The sequence below is a fragment of the Wyeomyia smithii genome, chromosome 3 (genome assembly GCF_029784165.1).
Source record: "Wyeomyia smithii strain HCP4-BCI-WySm-NY-G18 chromosome 3, ASM2978416v1, whole genome shotgun sequence".
NCBI lineage: Eukaryota > Metazoa > Arthropoda > Insecta > Diptera > Culicidae > Wyeomyia > Wyeomyia smithii.
In genome coordinates this window covers 76,077,450-76,095,239 of record NC_073696.1, presented here as the reverse complement: position 1 = coordinate 76,095,239, position 17,790 = coordinate 76,077,450, and the positions used below count along the sequence as shown (strand labels likewise).

At 45.1% G+C, this 17,790-nt stretch overlaps 1 protein-coding gene across 1 annotated transcript in view; it reads right to left on the bottom strand.

The window, feature by feature from the left end:
- The window catches only part of LOC129732757 (ribitol 5-phosphate transferase FKRP), a 29,000-nt gene extending 18,324 nt beyond the window's left edge, over positions 1 to 10,676 (bottom strand). The window contains exons 1-2 of the mRNA XM_055693949.1: positions 10,398 to 10,676; positions 8,198 to 9,329 (exon numbers count right to left, since the gene is read on the bottom strand). Coding sequence (XP_055549924.1) covers positions 8,198 to 9,076 — 879 coding nt within the window. The 5' untranslated portion in view covers positions 9,077 to 9,329; positions 10,398 to 10,676. The remainder of the gene's footprint in view (positions 1 to 8,197; positions 9,330 to 10,397) is intronic.
- Positions 10,677 to 17,790: the final 7,114 nt, after the last annotated feature.

The window sequence follows — 17,790 nt, the reverse complement described above, 5'->3', positions numbered from 1 at the left end:
CAGTCCCCGGGGGAAACGGCCCCCGGGAACACCAAGAACCGATTGGTCGTGCTACTCCCACGGGAACACACGCCAACCGGTTCAAGGTCCACCGCGGAAAAGGCACAGGTGGAGGCTACGGGCAACCCTTGGACTACCGTAGAGGGTAGGAAGCGTCGGGAAGGTGCGACGCGACATGATGGCGGAGCGGCCAGAGGACCAAAAAAGGTCAAAAAGGCGCGGAGTAGGGGTGATGCCCTCATACTCAAGACGGATGGGTCGAAGTACTCAGAAGTCTTGAAGAAGATGAGGGGGGAAACCCAGCTCAAGGATCTGGGGGCGGATGTGCGGAGTATCCGCCGATCTCGCACTGGCGAGATGATACTTGAGCTCCGGAAGGACGCCAAGAACAAGGGGGCTACCTACAAAACGGTAGCTGAAAAGGTCCTAGGGAAGGAGGTGCAAGTGCGGGCACTCACCTCAGAAGTGACTCTCCAGCTTAAAAACCTGGACGAAATCACTGAGGGGTGCGACATTGCACAAGCCCTAAAAGCGAAGTGCGGGGTGGAGGTGGCTTACGAGTCAATCCGCCTCCGCAAAGGTCCGGCGGGGACCCAGATAGCTACCTTCCGACTACCGTCGGCGGACGCTAACCTGGCCCTGAAAGAGGGCAAGTTGAAGGTCGGCTGGTCTGTATGTCCTCTGGGCATACTACAGCAACCAGACATTTGCTTCCGGTGCTTTGGGGGCGGACATAAGTCCTGGACCTGCAAGGGGCCCGATAGGAGCCAGCTGTGCAGGCGATGTGGAGGTGCAGGCCATAAAGCAAAGGACTGTGTGGAGTCTCCCAAGTGCATGGTATGTTCCGGGAAACGGGACGCCAAACACTTTATGGGAGGCCCCAGGTGCCCAGCCGGTAAGCCGGCTGCGAAACCACGGGCGTAAGGGTGACGCAACTGAACCTGAACCATTGCTTCGCGGCTCAGCAGCTGCTACACCAAGCAGCCACTGAGTCGTTGTCGGACATCGCCGTCATATCGGATCCCTACCGCATCCCTTCCGGAAACGGTAATTGGGTTGCGGATAAGTCCAGTTTGGCGGCCATATGTACGACGAGCAAGTTCCCGGTTCAGAAGGTTGTCTCAACCTCAGAAGAAGGGTACGTAGTTGCTAAGGTAAACGGAGTGTTCTACTGCAGTTGCTATGCTCCGCCACGTTGGTCTACCGAAAGGTTCACCCAGATGGTCGACCTCCTATCCATGGAGCTAACGGGCCTAACGCCGTTGGTGGTGGCGGGCGACTTCAACGCTTGGGCTGTTGAGTGGGGAAGTCGCTTCACGAACCAGAGGGGCCAGATCCTGTTGGGGGCTTTTGCAAAGCTCAACCTAGATCTGGCCAACGTTGGGAACAAAAGTACATTTAGCAGAAATGGTGCGGAGTCGATCATCGACGTGACGTTCTCCAGCCTAGGACTGATCAAGAACTGGAGGGTAGACGATGGCTACACTAATAGCGACCACCAGGCGGTCTGTTATAGTGTAGACAACAACGAGAGGCGGCAAGCGACGGGTAGAGCCATAACTCCGACCGTTCGCGGGTGGAAGACATCGCACTTTGATGCCGAGGTATTCGAAGAGGCAATGAGAAGGGAGCGCGAGGGGGGCAGTTGGCTCCGCCCGACTGCTGACCAACTAGTTGCTATGCTATCGCGGGCGTGCGACGCCACCATGCCTAGGACTCGCCAACCTAGGAATGGAAAGCCACCGGTTTACTGGTGGACGGACGCGATAGCCGACCTTCGCAGTGCGTGCCTCCGTGCAAGACGGAGGATGCAGCGTGCGCGAAACGAAGAAGAGACGACAGAGCGCCGCGCAGCATTCAGTTCGGCAAGATCGATGCTAAAGAGTGCGATAAAGGCCAGCAAGAGGGCCTGCTTCGATAGGCTATGTGCGAGTGCCAATACAAATCCGTGGGGTGACGCCTACAGGATCGTAATGGCCAAGACTAAAGGCGCGCTGGCGCCTGGAGAGCGATCACCAGCGATTCTGGAGCGTATCATCGAGGGACTCTTTCCACGCCACGAGCCAAGTCCTTGGCCTCCGGCAGTCGAGTCTCACGTCCGACGTTCCAGTATCTCAGACATAGACCAGAGATGGTCGGCCAACCTTCCGAGCATCCAATCCGTGAGCGACGACAGCCGTGTCGAGGCAGGGGAGGAGGCAAGGGTTACGAATGAGGAACTCATCGTGATCGCCAAATCCCTAAAGGTGAGCAAGGCACCGGGACCGGATGGTATCCCTAACCTGGCGATCAGGCTGGCGATAAAAACGGCCCCCGGGCTGTTCAGGGCAGTCATGCAGAGGTGCCTGGATGACTGTCTCTTTCCGGACAGGTGGAAGCGGCAGAGACTGGTCTTATTGCCGCAGGCTGGGAAATCGCCAGGGGACCCATCGGCATATAGGCCTATCTGCCTGCTGGACACCGCGGGCAAGGTGCTTGAGAGGATCAACTCAACAGACTGGTGAGGTACACGGAGGGTGTACACGGTCTGGCAAGTAACCAGTTCGGCTTCCGGAAGGGCAGGTTCACGCTGGACGCAATCTCTTCCGTCATCAAGACGGCGGAGGTAGCAATCCAGCGCAAGAGAAGGGGAATACGCTACTGCGCAATCGTCACGCTCGACGTGAAGAATGCTTTCAATAGTGCCAGTTGGGACTCCATAGCGCTCGCGCTCAGGAGCATCCATGTACCGGTGTCGCTGTACAAGATTCTGGAAAATTATTTCCAGAATCGAGTACTTGTTTACGACACGGAGGAGGGTCAGAAGTGCGTCCCAATTACCGCAGGAGTTCCGCAAGGTTCTATCCTAGGCCCGGTGTTGTGGAATGTCATGTATGACGGAGTGTTGAAACTCAAGTTCCCTGTAGGGGTTGTGATCGTCGGCTTTGCAGACGACATAACGCTGGAGGTTTACGGCGAGTCTATCGAGGAGGTCGAGTTGACGGCCGCGCACTGTATACGCAAGGTCGAGGACTGGATGCGCTCCAGGAAACTGGAGCTCGGAACTGGAGACGGAGGTCACGGTTGTGAACAACCGTAAATCGGAGCAACAGGCGGTGGTCAGAGTCGGAGACTGCACCATCACCTCGAAGCGATCCCTGAAGCTCTTGGGGGTTATGGTGGACGACAAGCTCACGTTCGGGAGTCACGTCGACTATGCCTGTAAGAGGGCCTCATCGGCTATTGTAGCACTATCTCGTATGATGTCCAATAGCTCAGCGGTTTATGGCAGCAAGCGAAGACTTCTTGCCAGCGTGGTTTCGTCCATACTTAGGTATGGTGGGCCAGTGTGGTCCAGAGCGCTAGGTACTAACAGTTACCGTGGTAAACTGGAAAGTACCTACAGGCTCATGTGCCTGAGAGTTGCGAGTGCGTATCGTACGGTGTCATACGATGCAATCTGTGTCTTGTCCGGCATGATGCCTATCAGCATCGCCATCAAGGAGGCCAGAGAGTGTTTCGACCAACGTGACACAAGGGGCATACGAGGTACCAGAAGGTCATTCTCGATGCTCCGCTGGCAGCGGGAATGGTCCAACTCCACAAAGGGCAGATGGACGCACCGACTCATACCGGAGATATCCGGCTGGGTCGGGAGACGACATGGTGAAGTGAACTTCCACCTGACACAAATCCTGCCAGGCCATGGTTGTTTCAGGCAATATCTGCACAGGTTCGGACACAGGTTCGGACACGCGGACATGTGTCCCGAGTGCGTGGAGGAGGAGGAGACTGCTGAGCATGTCTCCTTCGTATGCCCCCGTTTCGCAAGAGCGAGGAGCAACATGATGGCTGTGAGCGGGCCTGGCACTACTCCGGACAATCTAGTCCGGAGGGTGTGCGACGACCCGGACATCTGGAACGCGGTCTGTGCGGCCGCCTCTCAGATTGTTCTGGAGCTGCAACGTGTGTGGCGGGTCAACCACCAACACGCCAGTGGTAGCTAATTACCAGTCTCCAGGTAGTTAGCTAGGAGGTTATAAGAGTAAAGAGGGTGCATCACGCACAAAAGCCACTCCCCGACGTAATACTTAACCGTCGTTCCGGGAAGACCAGGGCTGGAGACTGGAGGGGTTTTAGTGGGTCGGGACAGAGATCAGTAGGTGTCTGGGCGAGTGCAACTACCCCAGCATCTCTCCCCTAGTCTCATCCCCACACCCTGAGTTCTCTTCTCAGGTGTCTGTTTGCAGATTTCCCCGCCACCTTTAAAAAAAAAAAAAAGCACAGGGCAATTTATTCAGGCCAACCTGTATGTCTGATGATCGCCCCTCGAACATCGAGGTTATTCCAGTCCCTTCTGACACCGAAAGGATTAATGTGCAGCTAATCGCACGACTGCCAACTCAGGCTCATGAACACTCGTCAACACTTTTTCAATCCCTGACTGGCGGCTGTTTCCTAAATGTCTCATCTCGATCTGTCATATCTATCATTTCCTCGATCCTGCTGTTGTAATCTCTTTCTTTCTAAACCATTAATCAATGCTGAGTTCCAAAATGTCGACGAAGTTCTCTTCTGGGGCGTTCAACGGCAAGCGACTTAAGCTGTTGAAAGTTGGGTCAACAACTGCGAAAGACCGGACGAGACGGCCTCGTTACCTAAAGTACCAGATGTCCTAGTGAAGCTCAGGGTTAACAGGGTTGTTCCCCCAGCGAAGAATGCTTTCTACAATGTGCCTGCGATTTACAAACAAAGTGCGAAGGACTGGCTTTTGGAAACTACACAGCAGGGTATTATAGAACGTGTAACGGTAGCACCAGACTAAATAAGCGAACTGTTGGCTGTGACCAAGAGAAAGAATGACTTTCGCTTAGTCGTGCGAGCACCGAGCTGCGCGATCAAAGGTGAACACTATAGACTTCCATTATTAGATGAGATGCGAATCAAATTCCACGAAGCAAAGCTAATTTCGAAGCTTGTTAGAAAAACGTGCTTTAGAGCTACATGAGTTATCAAGGGATTTCACAACTTTTATGTCGGAACATTGCATGTTCCGATTCACGCGGTTGATGTCTTAAGGATTTTGAAAGAGAAGAATTCGACGGTAACAAATGCGAACTTGTTCGCTAGGTCACGAATCAGATCACAGTGAATTCAATATCGAGGCGTCACAGGCCTACATGTGCAGGGACCTGGACGGCAACCTTCTTACGAACAAGTGTGAGGTGATAGAAGGGTAGAAGCAGTACTACGACCTCATTGGTAATGTAGCAGAGGACGACGCCGAAGTGGTAGTAGATCTCGCTGTACGCGCAAATAACGGTAGAATTCCAGCCCCTGAAGAGGAGTTCGGCCGGCTAAAAACAACACAGCAGCTGTAGCTGACCAACTTCTCAGCGAGTTGTTGAACCACGGTGGCGAATCACTGACCAAAGATCTACACTGGAGTATTGCTAAGATTTGGGAGGAGGAGGTAGAACCGGAGGAGAGGAAGAGAGGGTACAGTGCACATTTACAAAAAGGGCGATCAGTTGGGTTGCTGCAACTACTCTACAATCACGCTGGTGAGCGCAGTCTACAAGATACTCTCTTAAGTTTTACGCCGTCGAACATCACCGTTTGCGAGGGAGTTTGTGGGGCAATAACAGGTGGGATTTATGGATGCCCGCGTCACCACGGACCAAGTATTCGCGGTACGGCAGGTTCTATGATGTGCCCACACACTATTTGTTCATCGATTTTAAATCGGCGTACGACAAAATCGATCGAGATCACTATTACAGTTTCCCGGATGAACTTACACGGTTGGTCAAGTCGACGATGGATCGGGTGATGTGCGCAGTTCGAGTTTCGGGGCACTCTCGAGTCCCTTCTAATCTCGACAAGGGTTACAGCAAGGAGACGGATTCTTGTGCTTGTTATGCATTATCGCTTTGGAAGGTGTTATACGGTATCGACACGAAAGGCACGATATTCAGGGGGTCCGTTCAGCTCTTTGGTTTCGTCGATGACATCGACATCGTAGCAAAAACCCTTAAAATATGACGGAGACGTACATCAGAGCTGGACGAATTGAACTGACCATAAACGCATCGAAGACTAAGTACGTGAGAGGAAGAGGTTCCAGAGAAGACAATATAAACCTCCCGCCTCGAAATCATATTAGTGGTGACGAAATCGAGGTGGTAGACTAGTTCGTGTACCTGGCCTCACTGCTGACAACGAAACCAGCAGAGAAATTCGTCGACGCCCTAGGGCAGGAAATCGGACTCCAGAGGACGCTCTGCTCGAATAAAATCCGTCGTCGTACTAGGTTGACCATCTACTAAACACTGATAAGACCGGTAGTCCAGTACGGCCCCGAAACTTGGACCACGGTCGTAGAGGACCAACGCACCCTTGGGGTTTTCGAAAGGGAGGTGCTGCGTGCCATCTGTGGTGGAGTGCAGATAGTAGATGAATCACAGCGGAACCGGATGAACCACGAGTTGCATCAGCTGCTGGTAGAACCACTCATTGTTCAAACGGCGATGTTCAGGGGACTACAGTGGGCTGGGCATGTCGTAAGGATGTAGGACGACAGCCCGGTGAAAATGGTTCTCGAAAATGACCCGACTGGAATGAGGGGACGAGGCGCGCAGCGAGTAAGGTAGCTCGATCAAGCGGAAAACGAACTGGGGTGCCTTCACAGACAACATGGCTGGCAAGCTATAGCCATGGACTGAATTGAATGGAGATGACTTCTTCGACCAACAAGGGACGCTTCGGCCAGGAGCTGATTGGTATGGTAACAATTCAATAACGATGCAGCGAAAGTTATGGACATCGATGGTTGAACCAACCGAACACCTTTTCCGTTTGAACGTTTGAACGTTTCAAGGATTGCAACGTTCAGTGTACTACTTTGGTACTCTTAGGGCTTAGTTTTTATTGCTTTGATGTGAAGTACGTGCAAGGGAGAGAAAACCGCAAACCTAGTCATAGTGGACTACCGATCAAGATATCGTCCATTTCGTGCAACACTGGTACAACTCAAAAATCATAGTTTCGAGTAAAACGCGTTTGAAAATTTACGTCGAAAATTTGTTTTTTAATTTTCAAGAAAACTTTAAATTTTAAGATTTCCAATTTTTAGCCAACACTTTCTATCATGCACATATTACGAGCACGTTGTTCAAGTTGAAACCTTATTTTTACTAACATTATAGGGAAATTTCGATTTGTGCAGCAAAGGCACTTCTACTCATAACTCTGGAGTTTTATTGTGAATTTCGAAACGGGGTTCTATGTGAAGCAAATTTACATTATTTGGCATCGTTTGCTATCAACAACCCAAAAATGCAAAATGCCAATGCCAATGTTGCACGAAACCGACGATATATAATCGCTATACCAGTTCCATCTACGAGTTTTAAGCATACGAGATCTGTGTTGGGCGGGGTTTTCGAAAAAGAGGATAACTCGAAATACAAAAAATTGGAAAACGGCCACTATTTGAATGGAGGCGGATATAAGGACTATTGCCGAAAGCACGATATTCTCATCATCTATATCCCCAGTAAAACGGGCTACTTGAGGGCTGCAGGAAACTGGTGAATAAAGCAACGGTGATAGCCACAAAGCAGAACTGAAGCGCGATCCACGTCTAAAACGGGGAGAGATACTAATAGAGGAAAATGATGACGGACCGTTAAAAACGCCATGTTCGTGAAAAGCAGAGTCCCGATTCGATCTTTGGAAGTATACGGAAAATTAAAATGGTATGTTTGTTTGGATATACGAGAGAAAAGACTCCTTTGCAGAAACCTCTGCATCAGGTTAAAGTTGCCCAACATCTAACGCGATTTAGACGCAAACCTCTTTATCCTAAGATTTATGTTTGAAACATGGAAGAAGAAATTGCTCAAGATTAAAATGTTTGTTTAAACCAGGAATTGATCAGTTCATAGTTGACTGAATGAGAAATTTAAAAACCAGCTGAAACCTTTTCAACATGCAATGTTTTTCGAATTATGCAAGTTTTACTGGCTGCAATTTCTGTAAAACGTGCTAATGGCTAATAATTTCCATACTTCATTCCCTTTCTACAGCTAATTGCTACGAACACGTTCCTGGATCCTGATTGGAATTCCAATGAATCCGCTCCAATCCAGTGTCACAAACCAGTTGTATAATAATTATAGAAACAATAATTACACTGAATAATGAAATTAATTACCATGTCGCAGCTGTCGGTCCCATTGCCAGTCACGTACTCCAGCGTCCAGTTCGGTAGATCCAGCTGCAGATGGCAGCAATTGGCAACCGTTTTCTGATTGGAAGCAAACGGGACGGCAATTATCCTGTGCTCTGGTTTCCGGGTCATATCGATTCTGCTTTCCACCGCCTGATTGTTCTGCTTCAGAAGTAGATTTTGATGCTGCTGCAACAGCAAATCTTCGGTGGAAGGGGACGAAATTTCCCGCAGCAATCGGGAGAGAAGCGATCGGCCGTTAAGACGAACGCTATCAGGCATGAACAGCGTGTACCGCGTCCGTATCTGCAGTATCGGAAGAGTGTCCTTGAGGGGTTTGGTGATGTCGTAGCTCAGGCTGAAGAATCTCACGTTACTGTCTTTTTCGAACCAGTTTGTTTGATTGGAGGACTGGCCGGGACTGGTGAAAACATCCAGCGGAGGGTACGGAATGTCGGTGGAAATGATGAACACCGCTATGTTGGGAATAAGGTTTATTACACTAGCGATGGACTGCATTAAATCGTTATCGAAATCGTAAAAGTCGCGAAAAACGATGGTAATACTTTTCCGCAAAAATTTGTTCGTATTTTGTATGCGGTCCCGAATGCGACTAAACCTGGTTTGTTTCATTGGTATTGGTTTTTCTTGTTTTACGGCACTTCGCACGGCAGAGGAATGTACAATGCCATCGTCTTCATCGAAACCAACCCGTTCTATAGGTTCTCTTTCCGATGCATGTTTATTGAAGGTGCCAGAAAGAAACTCAGTTCTCGTTAGGAAGTATTTCCACGAATAGTAAAACACCACCAAATTGAAACATATCATAACAATAACGAACAGCTTCCCATATTTCATGCGCATTTTTCAGGCTAGAGTTTCCTCCGGAGAAAGAAAGGTCACGCTCCGGATGCACTAATTTCAAGTTGACTGTTGAACGATGCTTTAACTATGAATCTTCACTAGATGCAAACAAGCACTCGAAAGCTGCATTCTTTCTTGCGCGCACTGATTCTCAGGATAATAGAGTAACGGTTGGGCTTCATAACACAAGCAGTAAGATTTCCGCATTATGGCAATGATGCGCTTCACAAAAAAAAAGTCTTGATAGTTTTTCCTGCGGGCCGAAGAGTCACGAGAAAAAAAAAACTATTTGTATGTTTAGGTGTCTCTTGGTGTAAAATATATAATTTTTATTGGAAAAATCCACACAAAAACATAAACGAAAGAACCAGAAACGTTAATAAGAATTAATTTGTATCTGTTTTTGACTCGGATACACGGATACACAGATTAGAGAAGCAATACGCCATTTCTTGTAAATACGTAATACTGTACAGTTGCAAAAAACTGAGTCAAACCAATTTGACAGCTCAAAGCACTAAATTCCGTATGTCTTTATAATAATTTGCAATTTTCACTGACATATTTGTATTCTATATTCCAATATTGAGCTCAAAGATTGAAGTAAACGCCTTTTCAATGTTTGCTCCTAACTATTGCACTATTTTGTTGAAATAGATAAATATCGTAAACATTTCGAGGCAATCCTAGATATTATAAGTTACGTCAAATACAGCTTTGTTCGTTGAAGTTTATTCGATTTTAACACAAATTTTCGTTTACCGATTTTATACACTTAGGTTTGCTAGTCCATTTTCATTTTGTCTCATTTTTACTTATTTAATTTTGTTTTTAATTTCGAATCTGCAAATGTGAACATATCCGTTCTGCAAAGCAATTTTCTGTATTTAAAATGGAGGAAAAAAGTTCACTTTTTTACAAACTGCAGAAAAAGCTCGTGGTCACAGGATCGTAAAAAACAACGATGAATCATTAGGCGGTAAAATTTCAGTTTTCAATTAAATTGACACTATATTCGTACAGCAAGAGACACCCAGCGATCACACAACCAATCAATCAATAATAAACACGTTTCGGAGGTTCACCAAAACTACCGCTAACATGGCCAGGATACATGAAATAAGCTGCTCATCGAAACCCCATCGTGTTCACACACTGTACATATCCTGGCAGGCCGATTAAATCCTCGCCAAAGCAGAGAAACAAAAATCACTGATAGAAAGACCACTCTCTGCCCTCCCGCACACCGCACTCATAACTTTCCACACAAGGCCAGTCATTGCCAGGGTGAAAACGCACCCTTGGCACCCATAATCCTCACTTGATGTAATATCCGGCGGGGTGAAAATCCTCTGCAAATCAGACAGAACTGTACGATGTTGGAAATAGAAACTTTAAAAAAGTTTCCCTCTGCGTTCGTTGCGATAATGTCGAGCAGCACGAAGAGATTCTCACGACGAGGAGGTGGCAGACGCCCGAATTAATATAGCACTTGGGGTTTTTGGTTTTTTGTTCTTTTTCAGCTACCGACGAATGAAAGCGGTCCTCGAGTAAGTTCCACTACTCGAACCGAACGGCAGAAGCAAACTGTCCGTGCAGAACAAACCATAACAGTCGACTTCTACCAATTCTTGGAACTGCAGAGAAAGAGAGAGAATAAACTATTTCCGTGAGAGACTGGTTCCGACAGAAGATGGACCAGTTTGGGGTGATAGATAAGCGCTCATGTTGGTTCCATATTCGTAATGTTTTCGTGGAAAACCACGTGCTGTTCGACCCGTTTGAGACATAATAAACCATAACAGAGCGAGTTTGCAACGAATTCCACTCAATTTTAGTCGCAAGAGCGGGTCGGTTCATGAGTGCAAGCATACTAATGTTCATGATAAACTCAATTGTCGCAACTCCAAACAAAATGTGTTGAATTTTTAGGGAGACGCATGGTGCGTAGTAAGAATGAGACTCATCACAGAGCCATTTAACGGTTCATGCTTACTTTCATACGATTAATTAACAGGAGCTAGATTTTTTATTGTTGGTTGGTGCGTCATGAATGAATGACATGAAAATATGCTGATGTGTTTCAAAACACTCGAACGTTGAAATTATGTGTTTCTATTAGGTTTATAAACTCTACTTGCTTTGGTTGAGTAATTGTAAGGAGCATAAACCTGTGCTTACGCCAATAAAAAGTACTCTTTTATCCAATAAAATTATTCGATCATATATTTTCATTCTGTCATAAGATCAAATAATATTATTTTAAATTCATAATTTTTGAGTCACGTATTTTTGCGTATTTTGAGTCACGTATTTTTGCATATCAAAAAAAAAATATGGAAATGGTAAAGACGCATGGTAGTTCAGGTATCAGCTGCGACTGAAAGAATCTCTAAAAAAACTCTCATTACATTTTTTGGCAAGGGAAAATAACCACTCTGGACGATTCTGTAACAATATTCGATTCATAATTGATTGCTTCGAAAGACTTAAAACAAATGGAAAAAAGGGTAGAATTGAAATTAGACGTTTGAAGCGAATACTGTTTGGATTAAGTGTTTGAAGCGAATGATGGAAATTAATAGTAACAGCAGCAGCAATCTGGAACAAACATTCTGAATGGTTTTGCAACGGGTCCTTGGGTATGGCATTATTAGGTTTATATCGTTTTCAAAAGTTACGTCGACAAATGAACTTCATGATAACTCTTACCTTACCTTATCCCTCGATTTACGGATGCAGTTCACCAGCTCTGCAGTCTGCGTACGGTCCGTAGATCGTCTTCCGCCCGATCGATCCACCTTATCTGCTGTGCACCTCTCCGTCTCGCCCCGTAGGGATTGGTTTCAAGGACCATCTTTACTAGGCCGTCGTTCGACATCCTTACATATGCCCATCCCACCGCAATCTACCAATCTTAGCGGTGTGGACGATAGATGATCATCGATGGAACTAAACATTTGAACCGATTTCGTGCCAATCGTGTTAATCCCCGCTCTTCTTATGACACCTTCCAGGGCATTATTGAACAGTAGTTGGTCCACTCCAGCAGTTTTATTGTTTTTTGGCGCGCTAATCTCCCACTCCACCTCTAGGAGATCGGGGGCTGGAATCCTGTTGTCTTCTGCTCGTACACCAAGATCAGTTGTCATACCGTCCTCGTGCTCTACTGCATCGCCGTTCATATGCTCATCGAAGTTCCGCCACTCGTTCGTGAAGAGGTTGCCGTCCTAGCTTCTGCACATATTAACTTGTGGCACGCAGCCATTACGGGAACTGTTCAGCTTCTCGTAGAACTTCCGAGTGTCATTGGCTTGGTACAGTTCTTCCATCACTACGTTTTTTCCTTCAGAGGACTTAGTTCCGTACCCGTCGCTATCGCTCCACGTTCGCTCTCGTACGGTGCTATTGCATTCTTCTTTTCAACTAACTGTTTGCATTCGCCGTAAAACGAGTCATTTCTGATTCGTAGCTCTTGTACCTAGTAGCGCCACATCAGTGGTACCTTTGGCGGATCGGATGCTCCTCCAGCCGTCTTTAAGAGTAACTGCGCCAAGCTGCTCTTACGTGGGTAACGCTGCCTCCAACCGCTGCGTATATTCCTGTGCAAACCCGGCGTCCCGCAGTTGCTCAATATTTGGTGGCGACGTTCAACTTTGACGGGTGTTATATACTGTCGAGAGTTTTGAGCGTATGCAAGTGCTAGGTGCGAACGTGATAAGAACCTGCCGTCGATCAGAACGTGGTTGATTTGATTCTCTGTTTGTTGGACGGGTGACCTCCAAGGGGTTTTGTGGATATCTTTGCGAGGGAAGAAGGTACTTCGGACTACCATACCACGGGAGGCTAATTAGACACGGCTTGCTGTCTATCTCATGTCCCCAATGACGACTTTCACGTCCGTCGCGGGCAGCTATCATAGACCTACTCTAGCTGTGTGTAGAACGCTTCCTTCTCGTCGCCGGGTCTCCCTTCATATGGGCAGTAGACTGGGGTTATATGGGAAAAAAGCGATGGTGTTATTTTTTCGCTCTTATGCACTTTTCGTATTCCTTCTGGGTCCTATAACAACCATGTAACTTTTCAGATCGATCGGTGAAACTATATTTTTGCGCCAGATTTTTAAAGTTTCTAAACGATTTTATATGGGAAAATGAACTTTTTCAAAACTTATTCTCTAGAGATGTACAGTTGGCTTCTAAAAACATATCGTAACATGATATTTGTAGGAAATTTTCCTGGGAAATACTCTTCTGAAGACGATGCTACGATAGTTGTAGCTTGTAGAAAAAGTTATTAATCCCAAACTGATTCAATGTCTGACGAAAGGTCACACGCAACAAGTGGATCTAAGGAGATGGAATCGGAGGAGAACTTCTACCTCGACAGTGAATCGCTCTGAACGGAGGACCTACGGTTTAATCACTAATCTTTAGTTCGCCTTTCTAGGGATTTCCCCTGTATATATTTGTAAATCCATAGAAGTGAACAAATCCCTAGACCTGCGGATCAATCCGTAGATCTGGCAAGCCTGAACGTCACCAAACACAAGCACTAAAGCACATCCCTGTCACGAACATCATCCCAATACATTTTGCTTGAAACCGTTTGTCGCTGGCTCTTTGGCTTGATCATACGTCAAAAGGCTGTCAGTGTTTGCGGAACAGCCGAATAAGCTCGGTCCATGCGAGATCAACTGTTGCTGCAAGTGGTGTGTTAGAATGCAACAAGCGAAAAACGACTGTTTTGTTTTGAACGTTCTATGGATTTTGTGCAGGACATAAATGGTCATGTTCAAACATGCTTCAACACGTTCTGGATAGCCCTACATTCAATATAGTATAAATCTGTACAGTAACACTTGCGGCACAATGAACGGAGCTTATGATCATATTTTCAACACTAGCATCATCATCATCTGCGGCGACTTCAGGAAACAGTTGTCATGACATCGGTCTGCACTAAAGGCTAGATCAGAATAAAAACATCGTTGGGCTTCCTATAAGGAAATACTGGAAACCACGAGACTGTCAAACACAGGTGCGAAGGGTTGTGTTGCCAAAACACGAAAGGTACGTTCGAAGACTTCTTAGGGGAGTGCATCGCTCTCACCTGCATGATGCAAATCAGCAATAACGAAGTTCCACCTAAAAAGTGCAAAAGGAGTAAGCGTGTACAGTACATCTGATCAGTTCCAACTATCAAAGCATGTTGCTGTAGGTGAACAGACGGTCCGGGTATCCCCGCAGATGGTAAGCGTCCGTCAATTGGAACTCCACTGTAGCAGAGATGCCAGAGCTATTTCGTGTAACTCCGTAGATTTTCAGATTCCTACATGTATACAGACAGACATGTACGTCCGTAGAAGTGAAATACACGGAACATAAACGGAGAAACCCGAAGAGCAGCTAATGCAGCGTTCAGGTGAATTTACATCATGCAAAGGTTCAAAGGGTGCTTCTAGTGTTTTTTGCCGGAGGTTTACCAAAGATAAGCTATCTGTCGTGCTGATCTAAGAATCATGGATCCACGACGCAAAATCCGAGGACTGCAATTCTTTTGAACAGACTTACTTCGCTTACTTTGCTTTTGCGACGACAGACCGATTACCGATCCAGTGCCAAATCCAGACTACGTCACCATATCTTTCGATCTCGGGCTGCTATCATCCAGTCGCCTCTAACACCTATTACGCGGACATCCTCGTCGACAGCACACATTCAACGAGTGCGGGGACTACCCCGAAATTGGCGGTCTGTTCTGGGACTCCTGCTGAATACAGTTTATCCGGCATTCTACTTACATTCCCAGCCTACTGTAGCCTGTTTCATCCGCTTGACTATCTCCGTGGATTTGTATGCCTGGTATACTTTATGGTTTATGCGTCTGCTCCAAACACCATTTTTCAGTTTGCCGCCTAAAATTGACCGCCAGATTTTATGCTCAAAAACACTGAGAGCTAGTCGATCAACCTCTTTCAGTGTCCTTGCTCCATGGCCATAGAGTACCACCGAGAGAATCAGAGCTTTTATAGAGTGCTAGTAGAGTGTTCGTCACCAATGCACAATGGTCCAGAAACCAAATTTAGGAGGAAATTTGGGTCTAGAGCTCTATAGCAATGTTTTAGAGAAAAACTTTCTTCTACAAAGTTGTTACATATGAGAATGCGCTTATTGAAAAATTATCAAAAATTAGGGTGACCGAAATTTTCAAAGCAATCAACTATCTAACTTTTTTATCTTTGAAGATAGAAGAAAAACTTGTTCTACAGTGTTATAGTTCCAATAATTTTAAGCAACTTTGTAAAAAAAAGTTTTTTCTATCTTTGAAAACAACCGATTTATATTGAAAAAACACATTTTGCGCTCTTACTTCTTTATTTCAAGTTTCACCTTTAAACTGCCTTTGTACGACTTTTAAAGCTTTTTAAGAGAAGCAATTTGCAATTCTGATATCGCCAATATCTCTATTCTACTCAAAGTTATTGATGTTTTTCATCAAAAAACATGCGTTTTTCATTTGTATGTCATTCATTTTGGGGCAAACATAAAAAATATCGCTTGGTTTCATTTTGAAGGGCATAATTGACTCTATAAATGGAGGAACTTTTAGAGATATGTTATTTTTTAAATTTGAGTAAATTCAATTTAAAAACAAGACGAAAATTTCAATAATTTTATATATTATGCATATAAAAGCACCCAGATTTATGTTTTGGTATTTTTTCTTATAACAAGACGTAATTACCTTTAAATTGACCCAAAAAGATCGAAAATCGATCAACTGGTTCAAAAGTTATGATTTTTTTTTAAATTAAATACATCGAACACAGTCAATTTTTATGGTCACCCTATTTCGAAGTTAGTCACGCAAAGTGCTTCAACTGTGCTCAAAATCGCAGGGATGCATCTATGTTGAAAATAATCAAACCCGTATTGTTTCGTTGGGTTGTTAAGGGGACCAGCTCCGAAATAGGGTGACCATAGAAAACGGCTATATTCGATGTATTTTATTTAAAAAAAAATCATAACTTTTGGAACAGTGGATCGATTTTCGATCTTTTTGGGTCAAATTAAAGGTAGTTACGTCTAGTTATAAGAAAAAATACCAAAACATAAATCTGGGTGCTTTTATATGCATAATGTATAAAATTATTGAAATTTTCGTCTTGTTTTTAAATTGAATTTACTCAAATTTAAAAAATAACATATCTCTAAAAGTTCCTCCATTTATAGACTCAATTATGCCCTTTAAAATGAGACCAAGAGATATTTTTTATGTTTGTCCCAAAATGAATGACATACAAATGAAAAACGCATGTTTTTCGATGAAAAACATCAATAACTTTGAGTAGAATAGAGATATTGGCGATATCAGAATTGCAAATTACTTCTCTTAAAAAGCTTTAAAAGTCGTACAAAGGCAGTTTAAAGGTGAAACTTGAAATAAAGAAGTTAGAGCGCAAAATGTGTTTTTTCAATTTAAATCGGTTGTTTTCAAAGATAGAAAAAACTTTTTTTTTTAAAAGTTACTTAAAATTATTGGAGCTATAACATTGTAGAACAAGTTTTTCTTCTATCTTCAAAGATAAAAAAGTTAGATAGTTGATTGCTTCGAAAATTTTGGTCACCCTAATTTTTGATAATTTTTCAATAAGCGCATTCTTATATGTAACAACTTTGTAGAAGAAAGTTTTTCTCTAAAACATTGCTATAGAGCTCTAGACCCAAATTTCCCCCTAAATTTGGTTTCTGGACCATTGTGCAATGTACCTAGTTAAATAAATTCGTCGACTACTTCAATTGATTCTACATCGCACCACCGCACCATCAACATCCGACGGGCTACCCCGCTCTCTACCAGCCACCATGTATACTAAAGTCGCTTTTTACGCGGGGGATATGTGCCGCGTAAAAAAAGTACCGCGTAAAAAAAACGCGTAAATTCCAGAATCCGCGTAAAAAAGCGCGAAAATTCCGGAATCCGCGTAAAAAATCGCGTAAATTCCGGAATCCGCGTAAAAAAAACCGCTTAAAAAAACCCGCGTAAAAAAACACCGCGTAAAAAGCGACCTTAGTGTACTTCGTTTTATCAGACTTAAGTTGGGCAGATCCTAAATCTCAGAGGCTCCTCTCTAGAGAGGTCCAAAGGCGTCTTCCATCGTTCTACGATTAATACCACTGATGTCGATATCGTCTGCAAAACCTAGGAGCATGTGAGACTTCGTCATAATGGTTCCGCTTCTCTGAACGCCAGCCCTCCGTATAGTACCTTCCAATGCAATGTTAAACAATAAGTTTGGCATCCCGTCACCCTACTTCAAAGCATCTAACGTCACGAAAGCGTCCGATATCTCACCGGCTACCCTGCAGCATGATGTGGAACCATCAAGGGTGGCACGAATCAGTATAATTAGTTTTGTTGAAAAGCCATGCTCGCGCATTATCTGTCTTAGCTCATCTTTTTTAACTGAATCGTACGCTGCCCTGAAGTCTTTATACAGATGGTAAATCTGCCAGTTTGATTCTCAAAAATTTATCGAGGATTTGTCGATTTGATCCGCGGTTAAGCGTCCGCCTTGAAAACCACAACTGGTATTCGCAAACAAAGGTTTCCTGCAACGGCCTCAGTCGATGAAACCGGATGCGGGGAAGAATTTTGTACATGGTACTGAGAATAGTTATGTCCCGATAGTTACTACAGTTCTGGCGGTA